At 36.4% G+C, this 18,150-nt stretch overlaps 1 protein-coding gene across 9 annotated transcripts in view; it reads right to left on the reverse strand.

The window, feature by feature from the left end:
- Positions 1–5,407: 5,407 nt before the first annotated feature.
- LOC115335631 (transformation/transcription domain associated protein) overlaps positions 5,408–18,150 on the reverse strand; it is a 103,347-nt gene continuing 90,604 nt past the window's right edge. For all 9 annotated transcript variants that reach the window (XM_041120130.1, XM_041120131.1, XM_030001604.2 and 6 more), the window contains 6 exons: positions 15,652–15,877; positions 14,829–15,046; positions 11,929–12,113; positions 10,064–10,267; positions 8,883–9,077; positions 5,408–6,676 (listed from right to left, as the gene is read on the reverse strand). In XM_041120130.1, the coding sequence (XP_040976064.1) occupies positions 6,392–6,676; positions 8,883–9,077; positions 10,064–10,267; positions 11,929–12,113; positions 14,829–15,046; positions 15,652–15,877 (1,313 nt within the window). In that variant the 3' untranslated portion in view covers positions 5,408–6,391. The remainder of the gene's footprint in view (positions 6,677–8,882; positions 9,078–10,063; positions 10,268–11,928; positions 12,114–14,828; positions 15,047–15,651; positions 15,878–18,150) is intronic.

The following is an 18,150-nucleotide window of genomic DNA, read 5'->3' on the forward strand; positions in this document are numbered from 1 at the left end:
CTCCCTTAACGAGCTTCCATGACAATGTCTTCAAAGTCCTGGCTGTGCAAGATCCAGCCATCAGAGTAAGTTACCGCAGCTAAAAACATTTGCCAGGCTGCTTACTGTCGTCAGCAGAGGACACTTCACTCAATTTAATTTATTGCCAATTAGCACAAAACTTTAATTACTGTCTCAGTTATTGAGGGAAAAAAAGAAACAAACAATGAAACAAACCTGTAGGGAAGCACCTTTCTTTGCATTTCACCGGGCTCAGCTTCAGTCTGCCGCCTCTCCTCCCCGCTTCGCAGCCCCAAGTTCCCTCGTCTTCGCAGCGGATGCCACTCAGTCACTCCCAACCCCTTGGGGAAGGGCACGGGCAGCACGTAATGGTGCCTTTCAGCCGCTCCTTGCTTCTTTCTCTTCTCGTCCAGAGGTCTTCTTCCTCCGCTCTGCACGGATCACCCGTAGCTGGGGCCCCTCTCAGCTGCTGCTTTCTCTCAAGCACACTGGAGCCGCGGCACCACGTGCTCCCTGAGTGGCTGAAGTTGCCGCCATTTTCCCAAACCGGCTGGAACCGGCTGTGACCGGCACAGGGCAGTTTGCAGCCTCCTCCCCACAGGACGCTGCTCCAGCCCCTGCTACCCAGACCCTGGCATTTACGCCCAGTACGCTCATATGTGGTGTTTTCCGTGGGGTAACTGAAAGAAATAAAAGATTTCTTAGAGTAAAGCATTAGATTATAACAGGGAAGGGAGAAGTTTGAAAGCGGAGAGGGGACGCAACATGGCTGAGACAGAAATAGCATTTCCTCTGCTCTTTTCTTGAAACTCTCAGGGAAAGGCAATGATAATTTAGACCCAATGAAAAGACACGAAATTCTAAGTTAACAATTTCACAGACTTTTTTCTTTTTCCTGCATTTCAGCACCTTGAGTCCTCCTTTAAAAGAAATTGCATGTAGCACTCACTACCATTTGACTAACACCCTAGAGTGAGCCTAGAGTGCCTGCACACGTGGACGCCGAGGACCTTGAGACATCCAGTGAACGATAAATCACATGCGAGACACCATTGTTTCACATGTGCTCTCTTGAACCTTTTAAATGTGAAATGCACCCACACTGAGCTGATTAAAAGCTCCTGTGAGTGTGAATTCTTCTCCCTGAATAGGTTTCTACACCACAAAAGAACGTTTCATACATCATATTTGAAACAGATCGGAGCCTTAAAAGCAACTTTATTCTACTGCCATTATGAAACAGAGCTTTCATTGTCTGCTGCTGAAATGCTTTGAGTCATCTTCTTCCAGTAATAACTAATCTCTCACTCGCTCTCTTTGTATCTGACAAATCATGGACAGCCCAATTACAGGAGAGGAAAGCGGCATACCAGTTTCAGAGGGTGGACTCAAAACACCCAACTAATGTTAAATTATTTTGCTTTGGAGTATAATTCACTTAAGCAAATGAATTCTGATAATCTACTTTGAGAGCAGACTGCAATAATAAATGGTTAAAATGAAGCAGCATCGTCTAATAAAGACGGAGCCAAACATGATTACAAAAATCAGGAGACTGAAAAAATACAGTACAATTTGAGAAACCTGACAACTATTTATTCTCCACGTAAAATCCACAGCTCACATTTTTGTTTACAGTTTTTCACACCAGATCTGCTTCTTAGTTACTAATATTTCTGTCACTTGAGCGACCTACCATAAAGCCCACTTCACACCAACACAGGTATGTGCACGGAAGTCTACCAACATGTGTATCTCTATGCATTTCATACAGACTTAAAATATGGCTGGCACAACTTTGGTGTCGAGGACTTGTCACTAGTTACTCTCATAAAGATCCAGCCAAATCTGTCCAGGACACTACAGGGGAAAAAAAAAACCCAAAACCCAGGAATTTTAAGAATGGCATAATGCTCATACACGCAATTTCAGAGAAAATTTTAAATTTTATGTCTCTTAATTTTCAAGCATTTGATTTTACTGAGTAATAACATGGACTTTTTTTGTGTAGTATCTAATCTGAGGGAAGAAACCTTAAAGGGAGTACTTAGAGTGAATTGACAATTAATCTATTTCACTTTCAAGTATCTGCTTAGCAAGATGCATATTGAGCATGTATCTGAACTAATGAGACAGAGTGAACCCTTATCTACAATCACAAAAAATTAAATGCAGCTAACATACATGCCACGTGTTCTTGAAGATAATCAGGAACTTCATATACTGTACGATGTCAAGCCACTTACCTGGTAATGGACAGTTGCTGATCATACAAGATATGTCAGAAGATTTCCTCCAGACTCTGAAGAATGCTCATTTATAACTAAAAGCTTTCAGGATTTACTTCCTTGGAGCCAGTGGTAAAACTCTTGGTTAAGACTGTGTAACCCTGCTCACAAAATAAGGTAAATCCATAGCATATATTCATGAAAGAAGAGAGCCAAGTATTAACATTTGCATATTAACACTGTCAGGGACCTCATTAAAATAACTCTGTTTTCCCTGTTAGCTCTGCTCCTTCACACCCCAAGTTTTCCTTTAGGAATATATTTGAATAAACAAGAGAAATGTCACAAATCTAAAAACAACAAAGTTTGTCTCTTTTAATTTGCATTCTCATTTTTCCATTATGATTTCTATCATGAACAGAAAAGTGGCTGAATTATCTGATGATTTCCTTTCAGCAAATGCTGTTATCTCTCAGTCGGACATATCGAAGACATGCAAATGATTAAGGAAAAGATACTGCAACTCCTCTGATGCAGCATATGCCATATTTCACAGCTGCAATATTATAATCTTCAATAAAAGGAAGCCAATAATTCCCTTCAAGTCATGAAAGCACTAAGCTTAGTTGTGAATGACTGCATATAGAGTATGTTGTGACACATGCAGGAAGCGTTACGTTTTATAAGAAAGTTCAGATTCTTCTTGCCAACGTGACTTTGATAAGGAAGCAAGTCTTTGCCAAAAAAAAGGTATGTTTGTTTTCCAAATCCTTATATAGTCCTCACCACTCATGTATTTGTGCTTCCACTTGTATATACTAGCATACAGCATGACTCAATCCATCATCTTCTCTTCGATGTATAAGGAGCACACAAACCAAGTGTGGGAATAAAGGGGACATGCTTTATTCATCATACAAGGAAACAGAACCATAATCTAGAACAAAAAGTATCTGGTGAGAAATAATATACTCTACCTCCCAGCCAAATCCCACAGCAAATCCTTTGATCCACATAAGAACTATGTTAAGCAGAAAAGCTTGATCCCCTTGAGCTAAATGCCTGCATCTCAACTCCACAAGTCCACAAACTGACCAGACTTACCTGTCATCACATGGATATTGCTCAGGGTCAACCAGTTAGCTACTATTCTGTTTTAAACTTTTGAGGGGTGAATGCTTACTATCTGTTTCTGCTGGACCTTATCTGCTACTGGCTCTTCTGGACCCAGGAAAGTAGTAGGCAGACACCTAGAAAAGTCATGACTTCCTTGATGACAGTCCCTTTGTTCTTGCTAAGGTCCTCAAACCAACTAATGGGAAAGGCAGTAGTAATTCAGCTGAGAAAAGCTCTGGTCCATCTCACCTAGGAAAGAATTGAAAAGAAACTTACATGGGAAATCCTCCAAGTGACATAATTTCAGAGAAACATATAATGCATTACTGCAGTTGCAGTTTAAGCTAGTGAACAAGTATTTCCAAGTCACTTTTTATTCCCAAACTTCTAGGATTAGATTATTACAACTCCTACACAGAATAAGCTAAATTTATCACTGTTCCTTAATATTGTACTGTGAATGAACATTCATTTATTTTCCAGGCTTCTTCTCTAAAATATGCCATTTTCCCATAAATTCATTATTGCACATTTACTTTTCATTTACAAGTCAATAATATCTTAATTTCCAAATTCAAAATTGCATTTTATTTTTCCTGTTATATTATAGTTATATCCCAAGAGGAAAAAAGTGCATTTAAGTTGGAGTGCAAGGTATCTTCATTTCTAATACTAGATGCACTTGTTACTAGTAAAAAAAGTAAAGAACAAGTGCAAACTCATAAATTAACCTTGCAAAATTATATATTATCCTATATACTATAAGTGGCACTTACTGTAACATGTAGCATAACTAACATATAGCAAAATATTCTGTACTAACCACCAAAGGCTTCATGCCCAGTATAACAGTGGAATATCCCACCTGAAAGGTAATGAAGACTGAGCAAATAACTGATACCCAAGGTCTGTCTGACATGACAAAGTGATGCCTCTCAGCCAAACATACAGTAAAAATCAATTTAATGCTTAGCCTTCAAATGGGTTTAAAAGTTTTGAGTTCATATTACAGTCATGGCTGCAACCTCTGTCTGTGTGTGTATTTATATATACACTTGTATTTACCTACACACTTGTATTTACCTACATATATACAGCACTTTCTGTCCATCAGCCTCACTTCTCCCTGCATCAAGTTCAGTGTTGCTTATGGTGTTAGCAGAACTTGTACAAGATGAACAGTAGAGAGGGACATGTACCCCTGCATAATGCTGACACTCAAAGTTCATATCAATTGACTGGTTCTGCTAGTGGCTACAAAGATCAAAGGAACAGGTCTTTTTGCAACTCTAAGAGACCTACGGAAAGCACATGTTGCTTTGGTTTTAAATAATGACTTGACCACAGTCATACCTACCGCAAGCCTTGATCTGCAGGTAACCAATGAGTTAGATGTTGTTCATCTGTTAACCTGCAGGTGAGCTCACCGACCCAGGAAAAGTCATCGGATTGGCTTTTAGATATTCCCCTTGTCTCACAGACAGTACACTACTGAACAGTGGTGATTAACTTCAGTTATGCCTCTCATGTTACCCTGAAATCTCTAAAGAACCCATTGACTGCTTATTAAAAAAAAAAAACACCAAAAAACAAAAAAACCCCACACATTAAAAAAAAAAAAGCCCACACACAACAGGCAGACCCATTCTTTGCTATGGCAATCAAGATCATCTTTGTTTTTGTGGGAATAGCAGAAATCCCCCAATAGAATTCATCTGCACATTTAATCTTGACCTCTGAACAATTACTTAAAAGCTGAATTTCTTGTAGACATGAAATAGACTATTCTGCTTGAAGAAAGACTTTCAGAAAATGGATGGTTAATATTAATTGACTGGCTAGGAAGACTACACTGAATGAAGAAATTCTTGTCATATACATACTTCCTATTTGCAGGTCTTCTGTAAACAAATTCAACACTATACATGAGAACATCACATCCACGTCTCATTAATACAGTCATCACCCTTTAACATTTATTAAAGATTACATCTGCTTTGGGGTCTTTTCTATTTAGCCCATAGTATTATATGAAAAACAATCTAAATAAAATGAATACAATAGAGAGTTTTACAAAATATTTATTTTGAAAAAAATCACTCTGTGCAAATTTAACATTCTCAACACCGAAGTTTTATAAAAATGCTAAGACAACAGAAAGACAAGTGAAACATTAAACTGATCTTTTCTTAAATTACAAAGAAACAGATTCATTCTAAAGAAGCTATTGTAATTCTAAACATTAAAAAAAGAGAACTTTTTAAGATTTTACTTTTTTTACCTATTACAGCCAAATCCATGTATCAAAGGATGACTTTTTCCATCCTTTTTACAAACTTCCCCCCCCAAACACTGTCCACAACTAAACCAAATACCCAAATGGTTTACACTTTTACTGTACATAGCTTGTGCTCCAAGAAAAGCTAGCACAATTTGATCATCATTTTCTCAGTGCCTAACAAAAAGTCACCTCTATACATTTGGTACAAAATTCTCTGTACAAACCAACTTTGCTCATGTAAATTTGAAGCAAACTTAAAGGAAGAGTATTTATTTGTGCCTTCAATTTGGTATAATGAAGGGACAGTGATTAAGCAAAATTTCACAAAGTAAAATTCAGTAACTGGGAATACTGTCTTTTTTTTTTTTAATAATTACTATTGTATAAAAAAATTATATACTGCAGGTTATTAGGAATGGCAGACCCTAAATCTAACAGTGCTAGTTTTATAGTCCTCATCATAAAATAAGATTTTTCTGTACATTATTTAAGTTTCCTTTCTTCACTTTAAGCTATTTGTGAAAGCTGTTGTTGCATATTAAACAACCTTTTTTAAACAGGAGAAAACATCCCCTTATGAAATTAAAAACAGTAAAATTGTCATATTACTGTAAACACGATTAAAATGAAGACTGACAAAATGCAGTGTGACAGATAAGCCATGGTCTGGAAAGCTTTTTTCACATTTTCTTAACACAATATATGGCTCACACCACAAACAGCAGCAAAAAAAAAAAAAAAAAAAAAGCTATTGAAAAATTTCAAGTTACAGCCAGGGGTGCCAGGCAGGATCCATACGACAGAGATTATCCAAGCTATTTGCAGCTGCTACCAGAGTGTTGACTTTGCTTTCTCCTCCTTCAAACTGAGCAAGATTATGAAGTCGAGTCATGATAGCAGTAACAGCTTTTTGAACTAGTGAAACCAGCTGCTGGCTGTCCATATTTTCAGGTTGCCCAGCTGCTGAGAGTGGAGAGGAAGTATCCTCTTGTGTTTTTTTGTGCCATGCAATTATTTCATCCCGTAGCACAGTTTTTAAGATGCCATCAACCTATATGAAGGAGAAAAATAAGACTATTATATTTAATCCAAAGAACCATCAGGGATTATAGATTTGTAACTAGATTTTAGTCAACAGCATTTTGACAGTCTTGTTCCCACTTTGCAATCTCAGTCTTTTCAAGATGAGTATGGCTTCCAACTGTCTTTACTTTCCTCTCAAGGTTTTTCTTTTCATAAAAAGCTTTCATTATGAAAACACAACACAATGACTCCTACAGAAATGAAAAAAATCCCATAAACTATAACATATATTAAGATCTTCATACACACATACAGTCATGTATATTCTATTTTTAAATGACTCCACTAAATTGATTACTTTTCCCACACACATGCACACATACACAGAAGTCCTATGCAAAGACAAAGAGTGCTTTGCAAAGCTGGGGGGTTTTTTGCACAATGATTACGCTCTCAGAGAATACTGTTTTCTGCCAAACAGGGAAAGAACATACATACATATGTATATAATACATATTTGTACATACATATGTATATATAGGCCAGTTCTATCCTTGGATGAAAAAGAAATGCCTGCAACAAATATTTTCCTGTTTTTTCTCATCACCGAGTTGAGTTACTGACATTTATCTGTCAACTCCAACAGTCTTGAGCTTCTAAAACAAACTTTTAGGTATCCAGTCTAAGTCAAACTCACTGTTTGCACATAAATAATAAAACATTTTATAACACATAGGCCAACATATACAAACACATATTAAATATATTTTATGGACATTTGTAAAAAAGATAAATGGAGAAAATGTTAAAAGTATTCCTCTTAAATCCAAGCGATAAACAACCTAAAGCAATCATCGCCACATGCCTGAACTGAGCTGGGCACCCTTCACTCTGAAAAGAATAAATGGGCACCTGTGCTCTGATCTTCAAGGAATCATAGAATCACAGAATATCTCAAGTTGGAAGGGACCCATAAGGATCTTCGAGTCCAATTCCTTGCTCCTAGCAGGACCACCTAAAACTAAGCCATATGACTAAAAGCATCATCCAGATGCTCCTTGAACTCTTGACAGGCTTGGTGCCATGACCATTTCCCCAGGGAGCCTGTTCCAGTGACTGACCACCCTCTCAGTGAACAATTTTTTTCCTAATGTCCAGTCTGAACTTCCCCTGACACAGCTTCATTCCCTTTCCTTGTGCCCTATTGCTGGTCACCAGAGAGAGGAGATCAGTGCCTCCCCCTCCACTGCCCTCCTTGAGGAAGTTGTAGACAGCGATGCGGGCACCCCTCAGCCTTCTCTTCTCCAAGCTGAACAAACCAAGTGACCTCAGCCGTTCCTCATAAGTCTTGCCCTAGGGAACTTTCACCATCTTGGTCACCCTCCTCTGGAGACACTCTAATAGTTTGATGTCCTTCTTACATTGAGGTGCCCAAAACTGCACACAGTACTCGAGGTGGGGCCACACCAAATTGATGTGGCAAGTCTAATTGGGCATACATCATTCAGATGTTGAAATTACAGGCTATGTCTGCAAATTCATTTGCATATATAGGCATGGCTTTGCAAAGTAAGACGAAGAATTATCAAAAATATTCTAACACAGCTTTCTGTACTATAAAGAAAAAAATCACTTTAGGATATTTTCCATCTTTTAAAATGTAACTAGCTCACACCATAGCTACAGCACGTTATATGCAATGTCTTTCTGGTGTAAATTGCTTGCCTAAGTGCAAGATGCCTCATTTTTGGAAAGCATTAGAATTTAAAAGGAAGTTAGACAATGTCTTTAGTAAACTACACCCTGCTAAGAGCTAGAATCCATCAAAGTAACAGTGTATCTTCATCATTCTACTCCACTAACAAAGGGCCAAGACACATTTCTATTCACAGATTATTATGAAGATTCTACATGATGTTGCATTTGTCATTTTACTATTCACCACTGCCAGAATTTGTAAGGATTGATGATGCTAGAGCACTGAAACAATCAGCCTGAATTAACATGTGTGGACAAAAAATTAAATTAAGGGTAGAATTACACCTATCTTCCTTGTATTGTTTCCAAAAAGGTGAATTGCAAACCTTTCAGCTGGCTTTTGTGATAACCTTAGGGTAAGGTTTAAAAACAAATACTGATTGTTCAGTTGCTACCTTAACCAAGAAAGTGCTGTTTAGTTTAGAAATTGCCAAATATAACATGCCTGCAAACAACCTTTCAGAAGGTATACAAACCTTAAAGTTTGGCTGTGCAAAGCAGCGAGCTACTGCAATCATAGATGCAGTCAGTGGACCAGACACCCCAATGGTGGTAAGAAATTCAGAAATGTTTGGTGTAAGCCGGAATGGAACTGGACGATTGGCATCCAAATCTCCAGTAGCATCGTTAATGTCAAAGCGAAAGTAAGCTACATTTAGCTTGCCAGTATCCTGGATTTAAAAGCAAGATGCACAAAAGTAATTACAGGAACAGATTTTCATTAATGAAACCAAAAGAAGTTGGATTTTTGTTTACTGTTAATACTCAGAGTACAAATAGTACTCCAATAGCTTTTCATTCTTTCAGTCAAACAGTCCTTGAGCAAAAAAGTTAAAATCAAAGGCATGCACAAAGTCAGGTATGTATTTCTCTCAAAACGTGTCTCCAAGCCCCCTTACTAAATACATGTTATTGTAACATCAAACTTAAGTAATAGGTTCTTCTGTAGTATGATCTATAAGGAGTCATGCAGATAGACAGATCTCCATTCGCTATGCATCCCAGCTCTGGGTAAGCATTCTCTAGGCATTGTTCACTCTGGGTAAGCATCTGAACGCTTCTCTAGAGGGATTAAAGAATCTTAATTGTTATACAGAGTATAGCACTCTATGCATTAAAATGGCATTAAGATTTTAATATATACCACCCTTGCCCTACTAAGGTTGCAAGCCTCATTTTCAATGCTGGGTTAAAACAGAAAAATCACTATTAATAGGAGCTGTAGCTTGACATGATGGCAATGCTGAAAAGAGAACAGTATTTGAGAAAGGGCATTCCCCTTTAAGAAAATTAAGCTCTAATTTTTTTTATTTTTTCTTTAAATCTGTTTGACACAGAGATATATTCAAAGCATTATATTTGAAGGAGGGCTAAAAAGAGACTTATCAGTTACTTACATGAACAGTTCCAATATCTAAGAACAATTTCACAGACAAAGTTCTAAATTCTCACCACAGAAGGTAGAGTTGATGTCCACAGGGACTGCAGTTTAAATTACTACCTACATGATGTGCAATCACATATAAATGAAAAGCCTACTGAAATGCACTGTTAATTATATATGTCAAATTACTGTTTTGACTCATTTCAAAAGTATAGTCCAAATTTCCATTTGATCAAAGATGACAGCATGCATCTAGAACAAACTAAAGCATACCTGGGCAATCTGCAGCATTTCAGGGTTGAGTCTATTTAAATGAAAGATGAATTCTGCAAAGCCAATTAGGGCTAACTGAATAGTGAACATCTTTCGAAAAGTCCAGTAATCCGTAGCATTGGGGAATGTATGTAAAGCCCACTCCTTAAGCATACTGCGCGGCACCATGTTACTCTGTACTTCTTTAAGTATATCTCTGAGAACCTACATAGGAAAAATATTAGTTGAAAGCGATCATTTTTAATACGCTTCTTAGCAACAGACAAACATGCCAAAAGCAACTACCAAACTTCTTCTCTCAACTGCTGCATCCCATTGTAGGAAAAACATCCTGAACTTGGACGCTTTCAATCCAACACTGTTTCCTGACTTCTTTGTCAAAGCACACATAATACTTTGTTAGCCCATCCTCTGCACAGCTAGAAAATATTCTTTATCTGAAAAGACTAAGTTTTTTAATAAAAATCATATAAGCATAAGAACTGCAAACAGGCATGTCAGAAAACCTGAAACTGAAAAGTTATATGACCTGATTTGAAATATCTTCTGTTCAAGACTTTCAACTCACAATGCTGCACCTCCTTATGGGAAACTAACGGAACATACTCACCATTTTCTAGGGTCACTACAAGCTGGATATGCATTTTGCAGCAATAAAATAAAATCCTGTATTTTAAGTATAATAGCAAAATTTGAAATTATACATGGGACCTACAAAGCATGCAACCTAAAGATGGCTCTCTGCATGGTTTCTTCATATGCAGGGTAAAAGGTAAAGGATTTTTATTACACAAGATAGGGAAAAACACTGGTAAAGTAATTTGTATCATGTATTATTACAACAAAATTACCTCAAAAATACAAAAAGATAAAAGCTGAGAGCTCTATTCACCTGGTTCTGTCAGTGAACACTGTGCAATAGTTTTTTCCCCTAGATGGAAACATTTGCAATCTACCAAAATATTTAATCACTGTAGCATATACTAGCCTAATTAATTAGAAAAAGAAATAAAGTTAGGATCTGTTCTATTACACCAGAAAGCATGATAGTCATACTAACTTCAATTAAATGGCTGTTAAAGAGTTTCATAACCTGAAGGAAAAATTCTCAAAATAGAAACAGATGTTACGTAACACTTCATTTTATTTTGTAACAAAGAAAGCCTGAAAAGATAGTTTCTCTAAATTATGTCTGTGATACATTTATATATGTATTTTCTAATAGCTGTATTTGAAATGGGACTTGCATTTTATGTAAGAATTTGCATTAACCTTAAGATAAAAAACATAAAATAACCTTATTTATCACAATCGGATGTTTGATGGAGGTTACAGAGAGAGGGAGCTTTGTTCTTTCTGAGTACTATCATTTATTAGGGTAAGATTACTCAACTGTTTCTATTTGACTTAGATGAAATGAATCCACTGGTAATTTTAGAAGATACATTAGAAGAACATAGGGAAGCCTGTATTGAATACCATGCTGTAACTGCTTATGTAAATTAGGAATGCTGTTTCCCATGTTATCAATTAATTATTTTCAAAGCACTATATGAAAGGGCCAAAAAGCAATCAACGCCTTGCCTGTTTTCAGTTGCAGTTACCCAAAACAACCTAGAGTAAAACAAATACAGCTTTTTTGAAGCTTTCCAAGATAATCTAAAACACTAAAGAAATGTGCGTTCCCAAGAATACATTAAACAAAAACAAAATAAACCCCCCAAAAATCAAAACACTACCTCTGCAAAATATATCTGTCTCACATCTAATGAGAGGTGAAGGGTCAGGGCAGGGGCAGATTGGACACAGTATCATAGAGTCCTCAGGAAAAGCCCTTGATTAAAATTAATTATATATTCTAATACCTGATGGCTAGCTTGAGTCCCCCGTGCTTGGACCGTTGCCAGTCTGTCATAGTAACGAGAAATAGGGTTGTCATGCTCAATGCCTTTCTTAGCACAGCGTTGCTTATAGATCTCCACCAGGGAAAGAGAAGAGGGATTGTCTTCAACCAAACGCATCTGTGGAGAAACTGCTACAACACGGGGGACTAGGAGTAATTTCAGAAGGGTGAGAGAGGATGGTGGTAGGGGGGTGGGCAGAGAGAGCAAAACAAAACAAAACAGTTAATCCATAACCCAAATACTAAGAGAAGAATTAGCATTCAAGTATCAGCCCTTAAAACACAACTGTGCTAATCAACTGAAGTATACCAAGAGAAAACTTTTATTACTACACTCATAACTAATTCACAAGCTCAGTTAAAAACAAAGCATGTATGATAGCAGATTTTTTTTATCTTAACAGAAACATCTCAACTATATTAGCAAAAAAAATTGAGCACTCGTTATTCTTCCTACTTTTCTTTATCTGCAGAAAAGAGGGTAATATTTTGTTCAGATGCAAATGGGTTTGTAGTATCTGATTACATGACACTGGCATTATGTCAATAAAAATGACTCTGAACAACAAAACTACTAAACTCAATAGGGTATTTAAAGTGATTCAGAAGAACAGGAGGAAAAAAATCTGAACATAGTTGAGGAACAGATGTTTAAATGATACTATTTGAAAATAACATAGGGAAGACATAAGGAAATATTCAATAATAAGAAAACTTAAGCCACTGAGCTTTCCCTTGATGAGCAGTAAACTTGCAAAAACCCTATTTGCACTTTCATGGAGCTCAGCAGATGTATCACCCTTCTGAGTCTTATGTGCATCCCCACCTACATCAAGACAGACAAGGCCTCTTCCATAGCTAGCTTTTCCAGTGAGACTGCTTGTACTGTTTGACAGCGACCTCCAGTTACCCCCAAAACTGTTCTCCCATCATTTGTCTCAGAAGCTGTAATAATTAACCTCAGAAATATAGGGAAAAGTTGTTTAAATGCATTTAAATTGTTTGATGTAATTTCTTCAATCTTAAAGAAGAAAATGCATTCTGCAGAAGGGAGGGGTGTTAATGAGCTATTTCTTCTGGCCTGCTTCCATTAACCTCTGGCAGCAGAGAAATGAATGTTCTTTAGGTTCTTTCAAATAGTATCAAACACAAGGTACAGAATTATTTCCAAAAACACTATAGTTTAAAAACAGCTCTCTGAAGGAAAACATGTTACTTCACTAATCATGTTATATAGGGGATATATTTCTGTATCAATGGCCTTGTTTACCATATTTTTCAAGGCTTTATCTACCGCATTTCTGTTATTTTGGCCTCAGAGCGATGCAAAACTGTCTTCATATATGTAGAGGTACTATATTTACTTTTTGTTATAACAAATCCCTTGGCTTGTACATTTTGGTCTTTTTCAAGTTAGAACTCAAATATGCATTTCTAACTCTGTAAGTGCAACTTGCATTATCTGGCCACCCAAGCTCATGACAGCAACTACATGTCAATAGATACTATTAGCCCAAAAAGGAGGACTGATAAAGCCGTACTTTTTTTAAAATCAGATCTCAGCACTTTTTAAAAGGACAACAGCAAAGGAGCAGCTTTGCCTTAGCGTCTTTGATAAAAGTTTCTCTTATCCATAATATATTTCCTCCTCACCAACCAAGGATTATTAGAACTGACTAATGCAATGTACAGAACTCATTTATATGAATTTAGTAAGTGATTCATTGGCCTTCTGAAATGAGAAGTATTTATATATTAATATGAAGTAACTACACAGCTGTAAGCTGGTACTTGCCAACAACCTTAGTATCTGGAAAACACAAGAGCTTAACTATTTTAAAGCATTTACATTAGTATTTGAACCACAAGCAGATCAAGTATGTTGCCAGGTGAGACTTGGATATTCTCTGTTCCTCAATTCATGAATGAATTATTTATAATCAACACATGAAAAAGCCAAGATACACAAGGAAAGAGAAAGAATTAAGACCGTGTGTTCAGCCTTCATTCACTGTTCCTGTTTTGAAATGCTTATTTATGTGACCTTTTTATTACATGAGTATTTTGGCCATTTATACACATAAATCATATTGCAACCCTCCTTAACTGTCCTCATTAAGGCCTCCTTACCATTATGTTTGTTAATTCTGTAATGTTTAAGCATTGCCAGGTGGTGCTGTTGGCAAAGTGCACTCTCCAAACCAAGTAACCTTTTACGGGATCACAGAAGTACGCCCAACAGAAGTCCTGCATCCAGTATCTAGATTATGAATGGATTTTATTTGGCAACAACTAACCAGTCAGTATATATTCCTGAAAGTAAACATCACCATGGATATACAAAGTTACTTCAAAAATTACAAAGATATGTTCTCATATCAGAGAATTCAGAAAGTATATATAAAATTCAAAGCTCTACAAAAAAATTGTTTCTTCTTCTGTGTTATGTGGAAGAGGTAAAAGAAAGTCAATATTTATATATTGCAACTGGGGGAGAAAAAGTTTTGTTCTGTCCCTCCCCAGTTGTGTCTAAACACTTGTTCTGAAGTACATGTATCTATTTCCATAGCAACAGATGGGCATGCCTCTGCCTTATACGTTATTCACAACTGAACTTTATACCATAAATGATGCGTGTAAACTCTTCTAAAAACACCCTAGATTGCCTGCAATCAACTCTACTTCTTCAGAGGGGTGCTACAATGCTAGAAAAGACTAATCACCTAGACAGATGTGAATTTACCTTCTGAATATTCAAAAACTTCAGTATCAGTGATTAGTAGCTGTCAAAAACTTTAGCAATTATAATCTTTGCGTATAACATATATTTAAAAATAATATAAAAATCCCTCTTTTCAGTACCTGTAAAAAACAAATGTCTTTTTGTGGTTTCCTTCCTTTTCTCTAAGCAAGGGTTCAAAAGGCGAAGAAGTTGTAATACCCGCTCTTCTCTACGAGACTCTGTCAGGCAAGCATCGTTCATTACCAGATATGGGTAAATCTTTCCATTATGGCCTCGGATATAGAGTCTTCTAGCTGCAGTATTGTGTTTCTGAACTATCTCCACTCTGGGCATAAACCTATCAGGAAGAAAGGGATATTAAAGCATCTGAGCTAATCTCCTCTGCTATTAAATCATGACATTAAAAAAAAACAAAAAACAAAAACAAACCCCTAAAACTCCCCAAAAAAACAAAAACAACAAACCAAAAAAACCCAACAAACCACCGAAGAAATAAGGCAGTGCAACTATATTACAAGGTACAATTCTATTATCTAGCTAGCCCATGGTTTCTATTTTGTAGTCAAAAAGCTCTTCTGTTTGATTTTGTTTTTACGAAAACACAGTTCTCGAGCAAAATTAATCATTAGATCAGACCTTTATCACTATTTTGAAGAGTAGTACCTCTATTGACATCAAGTATTCTCAACTAAAATCAACATAAAAGAAAACCAAATATACGCTTCATATAACAGTACAGTTGCTTAGTGAGACAATGTAAAATTACCAAAGGAGGATAAAATAAAAAATAAAGGTGTTATACCAAAGTATGACTCTATATATGGAATTTAAATATATGAAATATACACAACATCTACTTTTACAAAGTGGACGGATGGAGGAGGTTTCCATTTTCTTCTCTGTTTTCAGATTTACAACTACTAAAGGGTATTTTTAGGTTACCTTGCTATCTTGATGTAGTAATGTGTTGGCTTTGGCATAAGGAATTCTCCAGGTATCTCTACTTCTGCAGTTTGAGCTGAAAAATTACTTAGAAAGCGGCACTTTTCCTCTATGAGGAAGAACTTTGGAAGCTGCTTAGTTTTGGCCTCCAGAATTTTGATCCATTTCTTCAGTTTAGAGATAAGATTGTGAAGTTTCATTGACCCTGGCACACTGAAGTCAAAGTCTAAAAGAAAAAAAAAAAAAAAAAAAAATACACACATCCCCAGCATTTCAAATTCTATATAGGGTATTTAACTATAAAGTGTCAAAAGTTTGCATTTGCAAAGAGGTTCTTTCAGCCACATGCCTTGAAGCAAAATACTTTAAGGAGTTCCACATACAGGACACACACTTGTTACATAGAAAGGCATCACACCAGTTTTGAATACTATAGTATAAACAGAAAGGTACTACAATCAGCAACTCACACAAAATAAGGAAAGCATACTACCAAGCAAGTCCAGCAGAGAAACACAGCTACCTATGAACCCTAAAACGCAAAGAAAAACTAGCAGGTTCAGACAAACACAGAAGAGACATAAGAATCATTAAGGAAGTGTCAGAGTGTAATTGGTATAGGATCATACAACAGCAACAACACTACAACAGAAGATGCTGGAGGAGAACAAATCGTATAGTTCAATAGTGCAAACCTAACACACACATAGACCTGTACGGCCTTTAAAAGACAGGTTCTGTTGAATATTTCACCTCTATGGAAAATCTTGTAGTAAAGTCCTAAAATTATATATAACTTAAACTTGTCAGCATGTGCTGCCTCTCTTCTGTACACAGCTTGAAAATACTATTATTTAGTAAATAATGATCTTCCCAAGATTTTCCTGTTTTACAGTCATGTAAACCTTAGAAAAATACACTGTGAAAATTTCAAATACTACTACTGTATTTAACTATCTCTACACTGCAACCAGCCAGACTGCATAGAAAAAAAGCAGCAACAAACCAATAGATTAGATTAGATCAGATCATTTAGTGAAAGAGGAAAAGTAAGCTTATTTTACAGTCTAGCACTATAATTTTCTGCCTGTTTCATTAAAAGTTATTTATTTATTTAAAATCAATGGAGGCTTTTTACTTTCAAAAGCGATGAAAGAGCCTCAACTGAGAATACAATGTAGAATCTGTGAACAACTGCAGGACAAGTAGTAAAACTGCTATTACTATTATTCTCCTATACTGAGCTGCAAGAAAATTCTCTTTATTCTTTCCTGGCTTAGATAACAATTGCATGCCATCACAGGAAGAACAGATATGACAGCCTAAGCAAAAATGACAATATTATGCAAACAGCCTGCTCTTTCCTTTGCAACACAACAGTACTGCAGTGTGGAACTATCTCCTCTAGCCCATGTGCAAGTGAAGCAAGAACTTTCCCAAGGTCAATACGTGGTCTTCAATACACTATGCAAATAATTCTGTAACAGAAATCACTGCAATATCAACAATTTTCTGGGCCAACACCAATGCCATCTTCTCAACACTGCTTTCGCTACAGTTTCAGAACACAGCAAATTAATAAATATGTTTGAATTTCTCAAAAGAGGGAAAATGAGGAAACCACATACACTAATTAAATTATGGTTCAGCACTTCAGTACCACAACAGTGAGAGATTAAACACAATCGTATACGAAAATAAACTGCTCTCTCTGTAACCTCATTAGTTATGGCATCCCAAATTGTGCAAGTTAACTAACAGTTGAATTTTCAAAAACCACTTCTCTACCAGAGTCTAAAAGATGCCACTTTAAGTTCAATATGTTACAAGTAAAAAAGCAACAGCACAAAAGAAACAGAGAATGTCGATTCAGTATTTCTGAGATTTACAGCTAAAGCAAACAGAAACTTCATTATGGTTCAATACAAGAGAAAATTAACATAGTCTCAAAAATTAGTTTGAATCCTATTGCAGAACCTACGTTTCAGTATGTTACACACACACAATATCTTCCTAAGTTGACAAAAAACCCAACCAACCCAAAACAAAACAATCACGAGTGCTGCTCAGAGGGGAAATTAATTTGACCACACAAATATACTACAAGCATCTATCTATCTGCAAGTATGCTAATCGTGAATTAAGTACATGCACACAGTAATTACTGCATATAAAAGTTTTTTTCAACCACAATTAAAACCACTCAAAACTCCTATTATCCACAAGACTTACTCCTAAAAACAAGCTTACAACATATGTTCTTTTAGCCAGAAGATTTCATATAATTCTATACATACACTCTTCTTCTTCAAGTTCTCTTCTTTACATGTACAGGAACTATTACCAAATAAAATAATGCAACCTAGGATTGCTTTCATTTTGCTGTTCTGTTACTTAGAGTATCAGAGAACACAGAGCCCAACATATTTCATTGTGTATCCACAACATACTGATACGCTAAAAGCTTTCAGTGAAAGTCTTAAGTCCGCTAGCCCAAAA

The sequence above is a fragment of the Aquila chrysaetos genome, chromosome 25 (assembly GCF_900496995.4).
Source record: "Aquila chrysaetos chrysaetos chromosome 25, bAquChr1.4, whole genome shotgun sequence".
NCBI lineage: Eukaryota > Metazoa > Chordata > Aves > Accipitriformes > Accipitridae > Aquila > Aquila chrysaetos.